We start from the raw sequence: 20945 nt of genomic DNA on the forward strand, positions 1-20945 counted from the left end.
ATTGCAAAAATTCCTCCCAAATGGCAGGGTTCATTTTATAGTTATGAAGGCCCAGGGACTTAGAATCTTGAATATGTAAATTTTCAAGTCCTGTGTTCACCATCCTTCCTTCAGGTTCCAGGAAAAGATAGGAACAGAGGTCAGTGTCAAAAACATACACACTTTATTACTGTGAAATTCCAACATAACCCCCTCATAGGGTAGGAGGGCCCATGGGCAGAATTTATTTTACTCAGGCTAGAATGAGGAAGAGGCCATGAAACCCAAGCATGCCAAGCAGCTTCCTTCCCTGTTTCATTCTAGGCTCTCAGATGAGGAAGGGGAAGTCAGGGGAAATCATGCTAAAAAACAGGGGAATATGAGGGTTTTTTGTAAGGTCTAGAGCCAGGCTGGTCTAATTGACCTGATCAACATCTCATCATACCATTTTAGCCAAATGGGGGGGAGAATCCAAACAGAGAGGATCCCAATAAATCAGACCTCTGGTTCCAAACTGTCTTTGTCTCTACTGAGCCACACCACTGTAATATTTCAGCCTCCCTTTGTGCAAAGGGTGCAGTGTAGGGGAATCTTGTGGTTTTCTTTCCTCCCTCTTCCTTTAAATTGATTATCATGCAAAAGCAATCGCTTTTCCCGCCCTTTTATATAAAATAACAGTATCTGTGCAGTACCTAGCTATTATAGAGTTTGATTTCTTTTATCTGTTGATTTAGTTCAGACAAAGGATGAATTAACCAGCTACAAACTTGTACTAACATACCTTGCTTAGGAACTGTTTAATGATTTTTCTCAAAATTGCATCTGGTCATTCTTCCTGTTTCTGCTTTCTGAAATTCTTGTAATCTTCTGTCAAAATATACGTGAGGCAGTGTACATCATACTTATAAAACATGGGTTTGTCTTCCTTGGCTTTGAAAGTGAGAAGGCTGAGGATGTGGTCTAGACTGGCTGTTGATAAGCAGTGTGACCTATGCCTTTGTTTCCTGCCATTTATAAACTGGAGCTGAGATTCCATATCCTTGGGCTCTTCATCTTCATATTTCAGAGTGACACTAGGAAGCTAAATGAAAGAGAATATTTGGAAGTGTTCTAGAGAGTTACTTGGCCATTTTGCAAGGCCCTTTAAGGTCCAGAGAGAGGGAATTCAATACCAAAAAAGGCTGCTGTTCAATTGGGAGCATTGTTGTTCAGTCACTAAATCATGTCCAACTCTTTGTGACCCATGAACTGCAGCATACCAGGCTTCCCTGTCCTTTAGCATCTCCTGGAGTTTGCTCAAACTCATGTCCATTGAGTTGGTGATGCCATCCAACCATCTCATCCTCTGTCATCCCCTTCTCCTCCTGCTTTCAATGTTTCCCAGCATCAAGGTCTTTTCCAATGAATCAGCTCTTTGCATCAGGTGGTCAAAGTATTGGAGCTTCAGCTTTAGCATCAGTCCTTCCGATGAATATTCAGGACTGATTTCCTTTAGGATGGACTGGTTGGATCTCCTTGCAGTCCAAGGGACTCTCAAGAGTCATCTCTCCAGCACCACAATTCGAAAGCATCAATCCTTTGGCATTCAGCATTTTTTATGGTCCAACTCTCACATCCATACATGACTACTGGAAAAACTATAGCTTTGACTAGACAGACCTTTGTTACTGTTTTTCTTACGCTGAAGCCTTGGCCCATTCCTTTATACTTTTCCCTATTTAGTTCTATTTGGTGTTCTGGAGCCTTATTCCTCTTTGATAAGGTGTGCTTTAAGCATCTGAAGGCAGTTATTCTTTGTGAGATTGTCATTTAAATTTCTTGTGTCTTAAGAAAATCATAAGCCACAAATAATGATTTTTAACTTGTGTCTGAGACAAGTGATAAACCTTGCTTTGCAATGAAAAGAACTGGTCTCTGGTTTATCTACATGTATCTACCAGTTTTAAGAGCAATGAAAAAGCCAGACTCTGGTTTAATTTATGTACACATAGCTACTAGTTTTAACCGAAATACCTTGGACATGTGAAATGACCAAGAAATAGAGGATTTTTTTTTTCAGATATTATTTCAAAAATCTTACAGTAATTATATCCATTCTGCAGAGTGGATTGGAACATTGGAATCAGAGAGATACAAGTTTAATTCATGACTTCTCCATTTGCATGTTCTTGGCAGTTATTTACCTTCTTAAGCCTTAATTCCTTATCTCATAAATGGAAAAAACAGTACCTATATCTCAGAGTTTTGGTGAGGACAGACGATAATGTAAACAAATATGAAAGTGAAAGTGTTAGTCTGTCAGTCCATAAAACGAATATGATGAAATACTCAACAGCGAGTAAATGAAATGGACAACATCAACTTATGTCAACATGGATGGATAGATGATCAAAACTTAGAAAAAACCACGAGAAAGAAAATGAGATGGATTGCACAATAATGTTTAGGTAAATAAACTCTTGTGGTGTTCACATAAAATATATGTCATCATTCGTGAAAGGCAGATCAAAACATCTGCACCACATCTGTGAGAAGGATAAGTGGCTTTGGGTGAGAAGTGGGGTCTTAGATGGGAAATGAAAGAGAGTGAAATAAAAGGAGGAATGTGGGACATGAATCAGTCGTGACGACTGTTCTAATTTTGTGAGCTTTAGGTCCAAAGGGAAGGGAAAGAAAAATAATGTTCAGCACAGAGCTGGCCACATAGCAGAAGCTCAATACAGGTGGCTGTTTTTATTACCCAAGTGAGGTCCTACTCAGCAGGGGTTTATCTGCATCAATTTGACCAACATTACTGACCTTACCAACATGTCAGAGACAAGAGCTGAGCTAATGGAGTCCAAAGATCAGGAAAAAACTATAACAAGTAGAGGATGGAAAGAATATCTTTTCATGATAGAAAATAATTAAATACATACTCATAAAAGCTATTATCTACCATTTGTGAGGCATTCATTCATTCAACCAACATATAGATAGCAAGTGTTTATTGTGTGCTAGACACCGTTAGATGTTGGAAACAGCAGAAAGACCACAATTACAACAACAAACCACAAACTTGGCTCTTATGGAACTTACATTCTAATGAAGGGAGGGAGGCAAATACTAATAAGTAAAATAGACAGTATGTTAAATGGTAGAAAGTGCTATGGAAGAAACAACAAAACAGAGAAGGATGAGATGGATGGGTGGTGATTACAGTTTTAAATAGGAAGATCAAGGGACTTTCCTGGTGGTGCAGCGGCTAAGATTCCACTCTCCCAATGCAGGGGGCCCAGACTGGATCCCTAGTCAGCGAACTAGATCCCACATGTTGCAGATAAGATCCCACGTACTGCAGCTAAAGATCCTGCATGCCACAACTAAGACCTGGCATTGTGTGTATGTGTGCTCAGTCGGGTTCACTCTTTGCGACCCCACGGTCTATAGCCCACTAGGCTTTTCTGTCCATGGGATTTTCCAGGCAAGAATACTGGAGTGGGTTGCCATTCCCTTCTCCAGGAGATCTTCCCCACCTAGAGATCAAACCCAGGTCTCTAGTGTCTCCTGCATTGGCACTGGATTCTTTACCACTAGCGCCACCTGGGAAGCATTAAATAAATACTAAAATGAATTTAAAAGATAATAATGAGGTCAGAGAAGGCTTCTCAAAGGGATGCTTTTCCAAGCTTATTTTATGTGTTATCCCTTTTCATCTTGTTCCATGAAGAATTTGCTTTTATAAAGCATGACTGCTATTTTTTAGATGGGTCAGCTGGGCCTCAAGAATCCTTCCTTGCCTTTTCTAAAGTTTGATCGCTGGCTAAGAGATAGGGGATTAGAGTTTGAGCCCCCTAACTCTGGAGCAGTCTCCATATGTGTTACTCTCACACAGAGAGCTGGAAGAGGCCCCGGGGGATGAGCCAGAATGGGGAGCAGGAATGTGGTTTGGAAAAGCACCGAATCAATAGTATCATAGTATCTATTTTAGATTTTTGAGAAATTAAAACAAACATCTTTTATTTGGATGGAAGAAAGAAAAACTGCAGAATGTAAAACTGGGCAAATCTTTTGGGCTGGTGGGTATATCTGGAGGCTACAAAGGATGCCAAACACTTCCATTAAGAAATCATGATTTAGTCCAACTCTTATTTATTGCTCCAGGAGCAAGAACCTCAAGATTGGAAATGACTTGCCCAACCTCTTAGGGCTTGTTTGCCGCAGAATCACAGTGGAAAACTGAGCTTGAAAGACTCAGCACAACCACAACAGAGCTGGGTCACCCAGGCCTGGTGCTTTACTCGGAATAGCTAGCTAGCCATGCCAAGCTGTCTTGGCCTTATGGTTCCTTCTTTAAACTGTAGAGAAACTCAGATAAGTGACAGTGGCTTCCTGGGGGAGGGGGCGGGGATGGGAGTGTAGGGGTGGGGGTGGGGAGGTGGGGGAAACCCATTTATAGAAGAGACGGATGGAGTATAATTAGTGAAAGAGAAGCCCCAGAAGGCACAGATGAAGAAGCTGAGGGGAGGGATGAGCTAAGCATAGGCAAGGTGAACTTCAAGAGCACTGTTTCCATCCCAGGAAGGAAGAGGGAGGGAGGGAAGATGGCACAGAGACAAAAAAAGTTCCTCCATCCCAGTAATCCTATTTATAGTCCTATAGGCCAGGTATGAATAGTGTTGTTTTATACATGGGAAAACGGAAGCTCAGAAAAGCTGCTTTACTTATCCAAGGTCACATAGCAGGCAAGAGAGTCTGTTGATGTGTGTGTGTGTGTGTGTGTGTGTTTTAACTTTTTATATTGTATTGGAGCATGTAGCCAATTGGGTTTCCCTGGTGGCTCAGACTATAAAGAATCCGCCTGCAGTTGAGACCTGGGTTTGATCCCTGGGTTAGGAAGGTGCCCTGAAGAAGGGAATGGCTACCCGCTTTAGTACTCCGACCTGGAGAATTTCATGGACAGAGGAGCATGGCAAGCTACAGTCCATGGGGTGGCAAAGAGTAGACAGGACTGAGCTACTTTCACTTCACTTCACTTCATATAGCCAATTAACAATGTTGTGATAGTTTCAGGTAGACAGAAAGGGACTCAGCCATACATACACATGTATCCTCCTGATGCTTTAAGATTTTGTTCTTTTCTTGCATCTCTTCCTTCCCCTATTTTTCATCTTTTCTTCCCTCCAGGCTCTTTTCCTTCATACAAGGTGAAGTACTGGGGGTTTTACTTCTTTTTCTAAAATAGTTATCAAGTATCCAATGATAAAGTATGAGGTTACTATGACAGCAAGACATTTGCCTCCAGAGTCTTATTTCACAGCACAGTTCCCTTTCATTGTGGCCCCTGTAACAGCCTCAATTTTACGTTTTGTTCGGGTGACGATTTTCTTAATGTTTGTCCTCCACTAGACTGTAAGCTTCATAATGGCAGGGACCAACCTGGAGTGTGCTCCCAGCGTTTGGCACAACCCTAGCTTTCCGTAAATATTTGCTGAGCGAATGTTCTTGTGGTTTCTCTCCGCTCTCTTCTGAAAGTTACACGGACAGTAACCTCTAGCTCATAATTATGTTAATAGAGACGGTATAACAAGTCGGGCCGGTATTTACACAAGTAAACGAACACACACAGGCACACACATGACTGCACAAACAGCCTCCGGCAGGTGCACTTGGGAGGAAGCGCACGCCGTCCGAGCGAGCCGAACCAGCGTTGGTAAACACTGCGGCGCGGCGCTCCGCCGGCCTCCGCAGCGTGGGAGGTCACCGAGGCAACCTCGCTGCTGGAGTCCCGGGCCCCTGGGGACGCGTGGGCGGGGCCCGGGCGCCTGGGGCGGTGGCGGAGTGGGCGGGGATCTACGCCGTGATTGGCCCGTGAGGACGGGCGCGGGGCGGGGCTGACGGCGAGGGCGGGCCCTCGGAGCCAAGTGGGTGTGCGCCCCGGCCGCCGCCGTAGTTTCAGTATAAACAAGGCACCGGACTGGTTGGACAGAGTTGGGTTTTTTTTTTCCCCCTTTCTTCCCGCGCGCTTTCGCTCCCTGTCCTTTGGTTGCGTTGGTGGGCACACGGAAAACAATCGGGAAGCCGAGGACGCGGGGTCCATCTGCAGGTGAGTGGTTTCCTGATCAGTAGTTCTCCCGGGCGAAACCAGAGCCAGGCTGCGGGAACGCGCGACCCTGCTGCGCGCTGCCCTCTCCCAGGCTCTCGGACTCGCTCCGGCCGTCGGTGCCCCTGGAGGCGGCGGGAGAGCCAGGCGAGCGAGCGCTCCTGGTGCAGAGCGTTCCGCGAAAGCGAGTGGAGTGGGGAGTTCTCCTGCCTGGCCGCCGAGGGCGTCTGGGGCCACCCTGGGAGCGGTCACGGTGTCAACAGGTGCGGGACCCAAGCCGATGGGGTCCAGGAAGGGACAGGCTTAGGTTTTTGCCTTGTTTCTCTCAACCGGATCCCACAGCCAGGCCTTCTGTCTCGAGATCTTGGTGCAGTTTTTGAGGATCTATCCGAGTCTTACTCGCTGTTCATCCTTTCTAAATCCTCTTCTCCCTTCTTAGGTTGTTTCCTTCTACTTCTTGGCTAGTTTTCGTGCGTGGGTGTGGGGGGGGGAGGGGTGCTGTTTATTATTGGTGTCGGAGCCTTAAAATCTAAGGTCTGACTCTTAGAAGAGACAAGGGAACAGAAGTCATGTGCTCACCACTGACATGGTGATATTCTTTAATTCCTCCGTTAAGCTGGCTACTTGGGACAGAGTGTCCCCTTGCTCTTGCCTGAGCTCAGGTGAGTAGTCTCGGGTCACCTGGCTGGGAGATTGTAATCTGAACTGTGGGTACCTGGGAGCCTCGCGGGCTGCTGGCGGGAGGGAGGCTCCTTTCTGGGGGAACCGTGGAAACTTCAGTGCTGTTCCTGAGAAAAAGCCGAACAGGGGGCTGGAGGGTACGTGGGTGTGTCTGTCTGTCTACGTACCACTGGAGTATTGATTCCCACCTTACCCCAAGGTGATCCGCGCAGGTCAGGCTAGAGCAACGTAGCTAAGTCCTCTGACAGTGCAGAGTGGCGCAAGTGTACCAAGAGGGCATCTCTAGGGAGCGACCCTCTTTTCTAACTGGATGGATATGCCCATCTTTGCTAACGCATTCGGTGGGTATTGTGTATGTGGATAGATATGCACACAAATTTGTGTACGTGTGTTTGGGTCGAAAGCGTCTCCAAGGAGTCCTTCGTCAGCAGCACCATGTGACGGTGGTCAGGGACTGCTGGTGCGCGTAGATCTATATTTAGACCTCGATGATCTCTGATGGCCTGGGAGGGTCTCTGAACTGGGTGCATAAAGGGGAAGAGTTCAGGGATCAGGCTTTTGCCCTCTTGATTAATGTCTGGTACAGTCAGACTCAGATGGGGTGAATAATTATTCTTTCCTTCTGAAGACAGCGGCTAGAGCTTAGCATGTGACGGCTGTGTCTTAATTTAAAACATAGACCATGGTGATAAGCCTAGGCTAAGAAACAGGGAGGTTACAGTTCACCAGAGTATATGCCTGATCAGAGATTTGGGGGGAAAACAACTAGTCAGGTGAGGTTTAGAACAAATGTAGAAGTGACTTCTAAAAGGAAATAAAAATAAAAATGCTTGGCTGTTGAGATTTTCATAACAGATTAAAAAGTGTGGCAGCTTGTTGGATCCTATTATTAATGGTTATTTTATTTGGGGGGGCGGAGAAGGGAGGGGGTTGGGCCAGGGAGGACCTGGGGCATATTTGACAGAAATCAGGGTTCACAGTTGGTGCTATGTTAAGCCTTTCAGGCAAAAAGTGGAGATGATCAGCTACTGATTAGCAAGCTTCTTGTTGACATTCTTCTACGACATGTTGGTCAATCCTTTGTTTTCCTAGAGGTGGCAACATTTCTGGCTACTAAGTCTAGTACTTTCCAGTGGTCTAATGGACTATTAAAGTCTTACAATTTATCTCACCCTTGGTGCATTTTCAGTCTTGCTCTATTTTATATGCTCCACTAGACACTTAATCTGATGCTTGAGATCATACTGACTTTCGGAATAGAAACTCATAAACCATTTATATTTATTGTTTTCTAAATTTAATGTATTCTCATCCATATATTAAATATTTAAATATTATTTGTCATAATTCACGTTTCTCATATTATTACTAACACTGCATTCTTACAGTCTAAAATTAGCTGCTAGCTAATAAGCTACAATAGACCAAAAAAAAAAAAAAATCAATCAAATAACACCACTCTAGGAGAAAAGAGAAATGGTTAAGAAAATTGAAAGGGCAAAGCTAGGTGATGGTCTGTGTTGGTAAGGTACCTAATATGGCACAGGTAAAGGTGGGTTCAACTTCATCAGCCTCCAGAGGTGGCCTGGAAGAATTGGACTTTGGAGGAGCATTCAGATGACCCCAGAGAGAGTATCTGCTTGGACAGGAGATGAGGAAATAAGGGTATCCTCCCTTCCTTGGGAGAAGAATCTGGTCTCTCTAAAGCGGGGACTTAGAATCTTGATTCTGGTGCCACAGATAATAAATGGAAAAGCCATTATAATATTTTATGTGGTCATAAGGAGACAAACTGTACTATTGAAAATACTGCTTAAGATTGATGAGGTTTTTGTATTTAGTGCTTGAATTCAGATGTTACCTCCCCTTCAGTTGTACTTTGGGGTTTGCAGTTAAATTGATAAAAATTAGATTTGTGCAACCCACTTATTCTAGAATGACAGATGTAGCCAAGTGCTATAAGCAGGTTTCTGCCTTGGAAATAGAGACTAGGGTTCTAATCAGTCTGGAGCCCTAACAAGTCACTCCGTCTCTCTCTATGCCTGCGATATCTGTGAAATTGATGAGTTGTCAACTAGATGATTTATGAGTCTCTTTTAGCTCTGTGTTTGCTGACTTATTTTGCTATACTATCACTTCATTCATTTGCACCATTTATTGGCTGTGGAAGAATGAAGGCTGAAGTAATGATCTGTGGTTAGATGTTCAGCTACTTTCTGGGTACACAAAAATGAAGACAGGAGAGTGAAATTTCTTATTGATGAAAATTATGTAGACATTTATTATTCGCCTGAAATGCCTTTTGTTTTTCTCCTACAAGTGTTTTTAAAAATGCTAGTTTTCAAGAAGGCTGAAAGAGGAAAATTTTTTGACCTTTTAAATTAGTGTTACTGTTAAAACCAATCATCTTAAAACCAATCTTTTGACCAGTCATTTTTTCTTAGGTCTGTATATTATTTTGCTTCAAGGTATGTCTATGTCTAGAAGTCATTCAGTTGATTCATATTCTATTAGGAAACCCTGGTATGAAAATTACTGTAACACAGAGAAAGCACAAGGTAGTCTTGTAAGAAAGGAAAGCGCTTTATAGAGAGCACTAATATCCATCTATTTATCTTAAAGGGAAGAATGGAGGAGGGGTGCGAATAAGGGTAATTTTTCAAGAACTTGCAGTCAAAAAATAATATTATCCCAGTAACCATGTTAATAGAAAATTATACTTGTTTACTAAATGTCCTAAGTATCAGGTTATTTTCCTACTGAGGTAAATTGGGTTTAGAAACATAAACCCTTTTAGTTAAGGTTGCTTCCCCATTTGATATTCTGTAATTTGACTTGAAATCTATCATGTGTGAATGATGATTCCACTACTTATCTCTGTGCTGTTCAGTATGGTAGCCAGTGCTGTTCAGTAACTAGCCACATGGGGATGTATGAACTTAAGTTTAACTAAAGTAAACAAAACAAAAAAATTGCATGAGTCATGTTTTAGGTGCTCAATAGCTACATGTGTAAGTGGCTGATGTATTGGCCAGAAAAAGAACGTTTCAAATACCTCAGCAAGTTCTTTTTGACAGCCCCTAATTAGATGATGATGATTTTGATTATCCAGAAGATCATTTTTATTCCTCTGGGAAAATGACAATTAATTCTCATCATAAACAGCACCCAAGACATAAGGAAATAAGACTGACTGGCTTTGTATGGTTGCAACTGTATATCATGAGCAATGCCACCTTCCAAAGTTCAGTAATTTGCCACAATCACAAACACCAATTTCTCAAAAAATTTCCCCCAGAACCCCAGTTAGCCTTTCACTTTTCTAAACCAGTGCCTACTGCTTCTGCTAGAATGCACCAGCCCTTTCAACGACAAGGAACATGGAGCCATCTACTGTTAAGTTCAGGAACTGCATGGAAGTTGTAGATGGAAAAACAGTGCAGGAAGAATATCAACATGCAGGGTGATCAGTTCCTACAAAAAAAAAAAAAAAAGTAAAGATTTATCTCATAGAAAGATTTTAAATGATTCTCCAGGCCTATTTCTAGTTTCCATGTACTGAATTGTTGTTTTGTGTCTTGATAAACTGCTGACAAGATATTCCCAAGTCAAAAGATGACAAAGTTTAGCTTTGCTTTTCTTTCAGGGAGACCAAAGATAGTAACTATTTGACTCAGAATTCTTTTCCTTCATTATTTAGGAATTAGTTTGTTTTTTTTTAAAGGTAGCATCTAGGACCAATGAAGCAAAATGCAGATTCATTTTTTATATGGAAACCTGTAACAAATCAGGAAATACCCCTATTTCATCCTTGTAGAGAGAAATAGGACCTTCTTTCCTCAGAAATACTGATTATTTCCCCTTGACTGTGAGATCGCCTAAGCATTTGGTGCTCAGTTCCAAAAAATGTACTTATCTGGGAGTTACTTACTTTTTGTTCTCGTGCCAAAGCGGTGAGTCAGTTCTTACTTGTCTACTCTGTATTGTTTGTAATCGCAACACAATACCTCTTTTTTCCAAGGAGGTTAGCAAAGGTGTAGCTTTTCTAGCATCCAGAGATGCTGCTAGGAAGCAATGAGAAGATAATCTTTGAGATGCTTTCAAGCTCAAAATAAGCATGTTTTAGCTAGTGTTGGAAACTTGATTTTACTTTCTTTCAACTCAGATCCATAATTAGAGAAACACCCTCTGAGCCTACTGTTGGCTGTTGTCTTCTGAGATTCCGCAGTGCCTGAAGGAGGATAAAAGTACTTGAGATCCCACTTGGACTTAAGTTGAAATATGTGAACCCTTTTTTCATTCCCATCTCTGGAACCTCAAATGAGAAAGGGAAGTGGTGGCCTCTCATCGAAGGGCAAAGTTCCTCTGGAATCTAGATGGGAATTTGGGAACCAGTCATTCCCGGATCTTAAATTAAGCCTCTCCTTACTAAGCAAATATGGTTTCGAAGTTCAACTGTGATAAAGTGGCTGTCCTCTACCTCACTGGGACACATGCCCAGCATTTTTTAACAGAAGCAAAAGGATAGCCATCAATATAAAGGCATTGGATTTATTAAATATCTCACCAAGGCACTCTATGATGAAACAGGGATTGAAATACAGCTTTTTTTCTTGCACTCCTACACTTTGCGATCTCATTCTCCTGGGTGTAAACGAAATGCTGACTTGACATCTTGGTAGAGATTTACAAAACACCTAAAGCAGATGTTGAAGGATGGCCTTTGATTTAGTTCCCACACCCATCTTTTCCTGGCCCTCTTTTCCAATTTGCATTGTCACCTGAAACCACCTTAGCCTCATGCACCTGCCTCCCCATAAATAACCTTGTGCAAAAGCAGTCGCTGATTTAAACACAGTCTGCTGTTACAAGAAAAGGCAGCTTTTCATCTGGTGCCTTAGTTGGTTTGAAACCATTAGGCATGCCTTTCAAATCCATTCATCCCTTAAATCACCCAGAGTCTGCTTCCTTGCTGCTGGATCAATGTCACGCTGAACTCTGGCAGGGTCCTTGAAAGAACATGATATATCTTTGTGACTGAATTAGCTGCTCCTGTGAGATATCTTGTCTGTCAACCAACTTTCCAGGTTCCCAAATTCATTTTAAGAAAGAACATTCATCTTGTATACCTGGGTTGGATATCACTTACTTCCCCTTGAGAAGTTTCCCAGAAGAACCTGTAATCTGTATGCTAATTCTAGCAACTCAAAGCTTTCTTTTATCCTGGGTCATTGTTTTAAGAACCAAATTCATTTCCCACTGTCTCTTTGCCTTCTCTCCATTCCAAAGTCCTCAATTTGTGGAGGATGTGGGAGGAGGGGTGGAAAGGCCTATTTAATTATCTCTTCCCCCCAAAAAAGAACTGTCTTTTTCATTCTCTTTAACTCCATTGGATCAGTACTACTAGAAAAAAAAAACAACAACAAAAACAAATATTTATTGCTTTCTAAGGAGCCAGTTTTGAATGTGTTACACCAAGGTTCTCTTCAGAACCACCATATTCTCTTTCTTTGAGGAAGTGGGTAATAAATACGATCCAAGTTCTGTACAGGCCAGCACACATACTTCCTAATCTGAGATCTGAACTCTAAAAGTATATACACATTTGTTGGTTGATTTCTTGCAGAGAAGTTTGTGATCTCCCTAAAAAGCTAAGAGCCACTGGCCAAATAGAATATATTCTGAGTTTCCAGCAACTGGTTTACAAATGAAACATTGCAAGGTGAGAGCAGTTTGTGAGATTAACCTGTCTCTTAAGCCTTATCTTCCTGGTAGTCATTTGAATAGAGTCAACAGCTTTTTCAAGCATCTCACATAAATCTAACTTTTTCCAAAGGAGTTAACTGCTTTGAAGTTTGACTTAACCAGCAAATTAAGGACAGTGCTTAATCACCTGGGGGAGGAAATGGCAATCTGGTCCAGTATTCTTGCGTGGAGAATCCTATGGACAGAGGAGCCTTCGGGCACCAGTGCATGGGATCTCAAAGAGTTGGACAAGACTGAGAACAGCACAGCACTTAATACCTTCACTTATTTCAATTTTGGAAAAAAGTGAATTTCTCCTAAACCAGAATTTTGTTAGCTGGTCCCCACAGAGCAGGTACATTGGGTTGGGCAAAATTTGTACTAAAGAGAGATGGAGAACTTGGTGGAGGATGTGCTAAAGAAGGATGAAGTTAGTGTTGAGATTATGTTGGAAAGGATAAAGAAGTTAAGTAATTTGAGAGTTTACAGAACCCAACAGACAGAACATAGTAATTGTGAGAGCTATAAAGAGAAGGTTTGCTGCAGATAAGAAGAAGCCAGAGCTTCACTGAGATTAAAGAAAAGAAATGGAAGCTGTGGGTAGGAACTACCTTAAACTCAGTCCTTCGTCCACTGGGGTAACATTAGCAAAGGATTCCTGGAATTAATAGCACCCAGGGCTAAATGCTTCTCTAGATTCTCATGTCCAGTACTTTGACATTCTGCGAATTTGTTTTCTTAAACAAAAACCAAGCCAATATTTAATCTTCTGAGCCTCCCTATTTACTTCTAGAACTGTAGCAAGTCGAACTAAAGTCTTGGACATCAAGTTTGAGTAATGCTAAATAAACAGTAGTTCCTGATGTGGGTAACAAGAGGAGAGATACTTGAGAGAAAAAAATTCCACTATGTTTATCTTTGGAAGTATTTAAAAATCCACTTCACAATCAGTACTTTTTGTGCCGTTCTGCTGACCCTTCCCCTTTTTTAACAGATACAGCTATTACACAAGGCAGTTGATCTTTCCAGAAAACAGACTGGCCACTTGCTAGAGATTGTCCAGAAATTAGTGATGCCTGCTGTGATCTATGAGCTTTCTTTGTGTCATTTTATCTCATCAGATTTTTTTTTTTTTTTTTTACTGGAACTCTATAAAGTACACACAAGCAAATATTACTGTATTTCAATGAATCTAAGATGTCACCCATTATAAGATGCTCTTTTATATATTACTAAAAAGAAGACTGATGGTTAAATGTGTTTTCTTGTCACTCAACTATCTAATGAATGCCAATTTCAAAGAAACTAAAATACAAAGAAGTGTATATTAGCATCTCTGAAATCTCTGATTAGAGGGGATTATTCTTTGATGGCAAAGGTCAGTATCTTAAATACTTCTGTTGACAGTGTTGCTTTTTAATAAGAGTAATTAATGGCATTTCATACGTCTTTGGAGCAAGGATTTATATAGTACTTGTGAAGCATATAAATTACTCTAATAGACTACAATTTGGGACAGACTGACAGGCTTTTCATTTTATGGGTAAACATTAGAAGTTCAAAGAAGACCATTTGCAGTATAGCATGATGCAGAGTTGTAAATTTTGAACCTGGAATGTGAAGTCCTGGGTTTGAAATACTTTATGCAAGTGGGATTATCAAGATGGTTTGTGGTCAAATCAATCAGCTGATCAGCAACAGAACTTTGGGCTAATTAGAAGGCAGAAAGCAACCAGTGACATGGTCTCTTCTTAAATTGATTTTTGTAAAGTAAAACTTGATTTTTAGTAAACTAAAACCTCAATTAACTTATCTCAGTTTACCATTCTTTGCTATTTGCAGTATTTTCTTTTGGTACCTGGCGTTTTTTGATACTTTTGTACACATTTCCCAGGAACAATACGAATGCCTTTTGTCATTGCTCTAAAAAAATGCTCTAACCTTGCCATAAAGGAAATGGGTAGTTTGTTATTATTTAGAATTTTGGAAGGAGAGAGAAAAAGTGGAAATAATTTTCCAGGTGAAGACTATATCTAGTGGTGAGTAAGTGACTCTCTATAAAGTTTTCAAGGCTCCTAAGCCCCAGATGAGGGCTTCATACAGTCCGCGTCCTTGTCCAGATCTGGATCCTTGTCCGCTTTATGGGAGTAAATAATTAAGAAGTACTTTTGGTGCTGAGTTTTTGAAAGGGAATTCTGAGTAGTTTATGACCATTTTGTGGGTTAGTGATTCTTGGCAATCAACCAAAGGCCACAGGGGGTGTGTGTGCAAGATGCAAGAAAGTTCCATTGGGCTCACTTGATGCTGTAGCCACGTGACTGTGTGGTCTTAATCTGGTCACTTCACCTCACTGCATAGGGTCTCAGTTTGTACATTGGTTGACAGAGGAGAGTGGACCTGACTGTCGTGGCTCTTGGAGCTTGGCTTCTTGCCGAACTGTTTTGCAGTCATTGCTGATCCCTTAGCACCTAGTTACAGCCTTAGATGCTAATCCCTTCGCATATGCTCCCCACCTAGTTACAGCCTTTGAATCCTTACTCTTTGTAGGGCCTCTGGGCAACCACTTCAGATGGATTGCAGTTAGAAAGTGAAATGAAACCTATTTCTATCTTCGACTAGCTGATTTCCTATGGTCCTTTTGAACTTTTGGCACTTTCTGATTGTCTGAAATTCCCAACTCCTGGCCAGCTGTCTCCCCAAAGCACTTTACTATGATGGTTTCAGTAGCAATGAGTCAGTGGAAAAATCAAGGAAAATTCATGATTCTTGGTAGAAGGGGAAAAAGAAAACCTTCAAGGACGTGATGGAGTGAGTTCCACTCGTCAACCTTGGATGCCAAGGATACAGTGTGGTTTTAACCATCTAAAGCTTTTTTAAGCCAGAGGCAGGTGACCACATCCAAATGGAAGATTCCTTCCAGGCTGTAACTTTTGGATGTTTCTCATCTCAGTCTCTGGTGTCCCAGTTTAAGGACGTTTTGACTTTCTCAGGGCAAGGGCAGATGGTCTCTCGTTTTTCTTCCCACCAGGGACAGCCCATTTGCAAAGATGATATTGCATGTGAAACAGACCCATTGAAAACTGGCAGTTTGAAAAGGACAAAAGCATACTTTCTCCATTGCCTTATAATATGTTAGCATTGAGTTGTTTATTTAACTGTGATTCCTGTGTATAAGATCTTACCAACTAAGTGGAGAGCATTTGTGTTAATGTCTACATCTGATTGTTCCTGGTCCCTTGGCCATTATGACCATGTGCTGCCCAAGCGAGAGGGATGGCAGCGACGACTCTGGTGGTTACCGGTCTCCCCAGACAGAGTGACTCTCAGTCCTCACTTTCTTCCCATCTGTGACTATATTTTTGGAGTGTAGTTGATTTACAGTGTTGTGTCAGTTTCAGGTGCACAATAAAATGATTCAGTTACATGTAAATATACTGCTGCTGTTCAGTCGCTAAATCATGTCTGACTCTTTGTGACCCCATGGACTGCAGCACACCAGCCTTCCCTGTCCTGCACTGTCTCTTGGAGCTTGCTCAAACTCATATGCATTGAGTTGGTGATGCCATCCAACCATCTTGTCCTCTGTCACCCCCTTCTCCTCTTGCCCTCAATCTTTCCCAGCATCAGGGTCTTTTTCCAATGAGTTGACTCTTCACAGCAGGTGGCTCAAGTGTTGAGCTTCAGCAGTAGTCCTTCCGAGAATATTAAGGGTTGATCTCCTTTAGGATTGACTGGATTGATCTCCTTGCTGTCCAAGGGACTCTTAAGAGTCTTCTCCAGCACCACAGTTTGAAAGCATCAGTTCTTCGGTGCTCCGCCTTCTTTATGGTCCAGCTCTCACATCCCTGCATGACTCCTGGAAAAAGATACTCCTTTTTCAGATTCTTTTCCTTTATAGATTATTACAAGAGATTGAATATAGTTCCCTGAGCTATACAGTAGGTCCTTGTTGTTTATCTATTTTATGTATAGTAATGCATATCAATTAATCCCAAGTTCCTAATTTATCCCTACCACCACCTCCCACCACTACTTTCCCCTTTGGTAAACACAGACGTTTGTTTTCTGTGTCTGTGAGTCAGTTTCTGTTTTGTAAATAAATTCATTTATATTGCTTTTTAAGACTTTGCATACAAGCAGTATCATATGAGGCTTATCTTTCTCTGTGCTATTTCATCATGAATGGTTTTATGTTCTCCCTCTCTTGGTTTATGGATGGGATGGACCACAAAATACTGAAGTTATTACTTTTCTCCTTTTTCACTTTCTTGATGCTTCTTTCCCTAAATGCCATTTCACCTGCCAGGGCGGCTTTACAGTGGGTGTTGTTTGTTCCCAGCACCCCAGCCCCGGCGGCCCCCTGCCCAGGCACGTGGCAAGGGGTGGCAAAGGGGGGACCTGGGACAGAGGTGCTTGGAGAGGGATGTATAGCCCCACTCCCTGCCCCTATTCAGATGCAAATATCTTAAGCCTCTTGGAAAGAAGGATTAGTCCAGGTTGTGTCCTCCTGCAGCCTCCAAACACCCTGGGCCTGTCAGTCCAAGCCCTGGAGTTTGTCTTTCCCTCATTGTTTGCCTCCGAAACCCTCCATCTCTGCAGCTCCTAAATGCCTCCATTGTCCAGACGGGCTGCCGGAAACGGGAGTCTGTTCTGGGCATAGGAGCTCATCCCTCGGCATCCAAGTAATAACTTAAGAGCCTCTGGCCACCACCAAACACCGTCTTAGGAGGGCTCTGTGAGCAGGAAGGCGCACAGAGGGAGAGGACCTCACAGCGCTCCTTGTTCCTCAGTCGGGTGCTTTCTCAGCCTGTGTGTTTACTGAGCACTGAGGCTTTATAGAGCCCTTCACCCCGAAAGAATTTGACACGAAGGGGCAAAAATGAATAGCATCAGACTTCAGTGAAAGCTGGGGAGTCGGCATTAAATCTCCTGATATATATATGCCTCTATAAACTTACACAGTGCTTCCCTGGAGGCTCACTGGTAAAGAATCTACCTGCGGTGCAGGAGACTCTGGTTCAATCCCTGAGTTGGGAAGATCCCCTGGAGAAAGGAATGGCAACCCACTCCGGTATTCTTGCCTGAGAAATCCCATGGACAGAGGAGCCTGGCAGGCTGCAGTCTGTGGGGTTGCAAACAATCAGATGTGACTTAGCGACTAAACAAGGACATAAACACACACACACATGTGTGTACACACACACACGCACACACACACACTTTAATTCTAGGCTTCTTTTAGGTTTTAGTTTTTCAGTTTTTTAGGTTATCTCCTAATATGCCCAGTGCTAGTTCAATATTTCTTAAGCATTATGTAATTCTTTCCTGCCAACTTTGAAGGTACATGCTTCCACCTTAGGATGATATTTGACTGGGAGGAGAAAGCAATTTAAAGCTCAGCCCCCATCCCTGCCTTCCTAACCAAATGTGAAGGAGTAAGATCTAAACACAGCAGCCAGAGACTTGACTTTAGGTATAGATTGGAGCCTTTGATCCAAGTATTTCATGGTATTTTATTGAACAAGTTTGGTACTCAAAAATATGCGTTCATGTGCTGTTCAAAAGCAGTGTGCTTCTTGATGGGTTCTGAGATTGTTTCGTAATCTGGGTTTAAAATTGCCTGCTTCTTCATGACTGTGAAAGCCTCGTGCCTATTAAAGTTTACTTTTCTTTGGGACTGCCTATTACTGACAACGTGTTTCTTCCTTTCTTATTCATTTTAGGAAAGCATGCCTCAGACTCCTCCGTTTTCTGCCATGTTTGACAGCAGTGGTTACAACCGAAACCTTTATCAGTCTGCAGAGGATAGCTGTGGAGGGTTGTATTACCATGACAACAACCTCCTCTCCGGGTCTCTGGAAGCACTTATCCAGCACTTGGTACCCAATGTGGATTATTATCCAGATGTAAGTATTCACCTGTTTCTGAAACGCATCCTTGGTATCCAGCAGAAATTACAATAGAATGCACAGGGACCCTGGATGCTACAGAATTATATCTGGGTTGCTAAAGAGTTTTTCTAACAAGAAATTGCATGTTGATTATTGAGTGCTTTGAGATTCAGTTGAGCCTGAATATGATAGGTCTGTATATCACTTTTCTTTTCAGGGTTGGCATCACAGGGTAGACAGTCCGAAACCATCTAAATGAAATAACTATAAGGTTTGACTCGTGCGTGTACTGTGATCCTTAAACAGAAATGCCAGAGAACCTTGGATGCTCCTCGAAGGTTTAGGGCCTTTTTGGTTTCCGAGACCATCAGTATGGTGAGAAAGGTGAAGTGACACAGGGAAACTTCGTAGAAAAGAGAACACGAGTTACATTCAAGATGCAGTTTTTTGTAGATTGGACATCAGATAATGCTTATGTTTTCCTTTAATCCCTGACATTTGAAAGGTGATCCTTTCTAATTCAGGAAATCCATTTGTATTTTCTCAGTCTTTAGAGCAATTCCAAGAGACTCAGAGAGAAAAAATTTGAAATTTGGGATTCAGTTGGCACGTGGTCTCATGCACGACATCAGCCATCAAACCCGGGTTTTCTATTTCTAGAGCAAGTGATGTCTCTTCCCACTTCCTTTGTGCTGTGGCTGACCCCGTTGCTCAACAGCTGCTTGTTGATAAAGATTTAGTGAAAATAACCAGACACTGGATTCAAATGCTTTTATAAAAATAATAATGACCTTGGTGTGCAAACGATAGTCTGTGCTTGCCACTGGAGTTCACCATAGTGTTTCTTCCTGAGCTCTCTCTCTCTCTGTGTGATTTGTTACATAGCATTTTCAAATATGTTGCCACACAGGGAAAACTTGTAATCAAAAGTAAAAGGCATCCCTTGTTCAGCCCTGTAAGTGTTTATGAGCTATAAAAGGGTGCCTCAGGGGGAGAAAAAACCCATGGAATTTTTCTTTTTATTGGGAGTCTGAAGCTATTATAACAAATAAGCATTACTTCGTTACTGGCTTCTTGGGAGACAGTGTGCTTAAAGAAAAGTATATAGTGTGATATTATGTTTTATCAAATTGCTTAGCCTTTGAGCAAGTGAACAGATGACTTGAACGCCTGTCTTTGAATATTCTAACAAGCACACAAATGCTCCAGTGTGTAATACTGGACCCACTGGAAAATTCTTGAACTGATGTGGGTTGGGTGGTTTTTTGCTTTTTGTTTTTTAATTTCCATTGAGTCACCATAATATTTGGATGCAGAACAAGATTCTGCATGGGTGGTGTGTGTAGTAAGTTAGATTGATCTCCATGGCCTGAATTTCATTCTTCTTTACTGGGCTGAGTTTTATTTCCTGATATGCAGGCTCCAGAGGATTGATGTAAAAATGTGCTGTGAATAATTTAGTAGCTCAGCTTATCCTGTACTTCTGTTATTTTTAGTATGGTTTAAGGGAAAAGATATATCAGAAGGTAAAGGAGAAATCCATGTTGTTTTCCTACTAGTAAGCATCACTTTTGAAACTACAGCATTTTCACTTTGATCAGGAGAACTTGATATATGATGTATCATGTTTAGGGAAGCTGCTAGTTTCAGATGTAGGATCTAACCATGATAACTTTTTTTTTTCTCTTGCCACAGAGAACATACATATTTACCTTCCTATTGAGTTCTCGGTTATTTATGCATCCATATGAGCTAATGGCCAAAGTTTGCCACTTGTGTGTTGAGCACCAGAGACTAAGTGATCCTAATAGTGATAAGGTAATGATATATTTTGAACTTTACTCTTTTTTATTGGGTTTGGTAGCTTTATGGCTTAAATCTTGTGAAGTTGGTCTTGTGAAGTTGGTCTCCTGAAGTAACCATCACTTCTCCCTGGGCTGAGGAGTATCATGGCTATGCAAAGGAAATGGGGAATGATATAAAGAACAAATATAAGTCTAGTGCCATGGAAGATCCCTAGGTCCTTCCTGAAGTTGGTAGCACTTGACATTGACTTGGGAGAGGGGGACTAGAGCTTCTTTAGCCTCAAAGACTTTGCCCTAGAAGTTTATCAGTAACATTGTAATTATTTCTTTGATAGCTATTACTGAATTCAATTTGCCTTTCCTCCCTAGAATCAGATAAGAAAAATTGCACCGAAGATTCTTCAACTCCTGACAGAATGGACAGAAACATTTCCTTACGATTTTCGGGATGAAAGAATGATGAGAAACTTAAAAGATCTGGCTCACCGAATAGCCAGTGGCGAGGAGGTTGGTAACCTGAACTGAGTACAGTCATTCGGATTTCCAGGCAGGGTCTTGGTTGGGAAGTGGTGCTGACTTGTGCATTGGCATCTGCACTGCTTCCCCTGGATTTCTGCCTTTGGACAAGTCCTCTCCACAGAGAACTGTTCTGTTTGGTGTGCCAAACGGAGCTGATTAGACAATCCCACTTCAAAGGGGTGTGATCTGAAGTTTTATGTGATTAATTTGGGGGTACGTTCATGTCAGTTCATGCAGAGGATG

General features: G+C 41.9%; 1 protein-coding gene across 1 annotated transcript in view; it reads left to right on the top strand.

Moving 5' to 3' along the window:
* The window catches only part of RASGEF1B (RasGEF domain family member 1B), a 621423-nt gene that overhangs the window by 577285 nt on the left and 23193 nt on the right, over positions 1-20945 (top strand). The window contains 3 exon segments of the mRNA XM_070458246.1: positions 18211-18393; positions 20074-20196; positions 20553-20690. Of these exon segments, the coding sequence (XP_070314347.1) occupies positions 18211-18393; positions 20074-20196; positions 20553-20690 (444 nt within the window).

This window comes from Odocoileus virginianus, chromosome 29 (assembly GCF_023699985.2).
Source record: "Odocoileus virginianus isolate 20LAN1187 ecotype Illinois chromosome 29, Ovbor_1.2, whole genome shotgun sequence".
Classification (NCBI taxonomy): domain Eukaryota; kingdom Metazoa; phylum Chordata; class Mammalia; order Artiodactyla; family Cervidae; genus Odocoileus; species Odocoileus virginianus.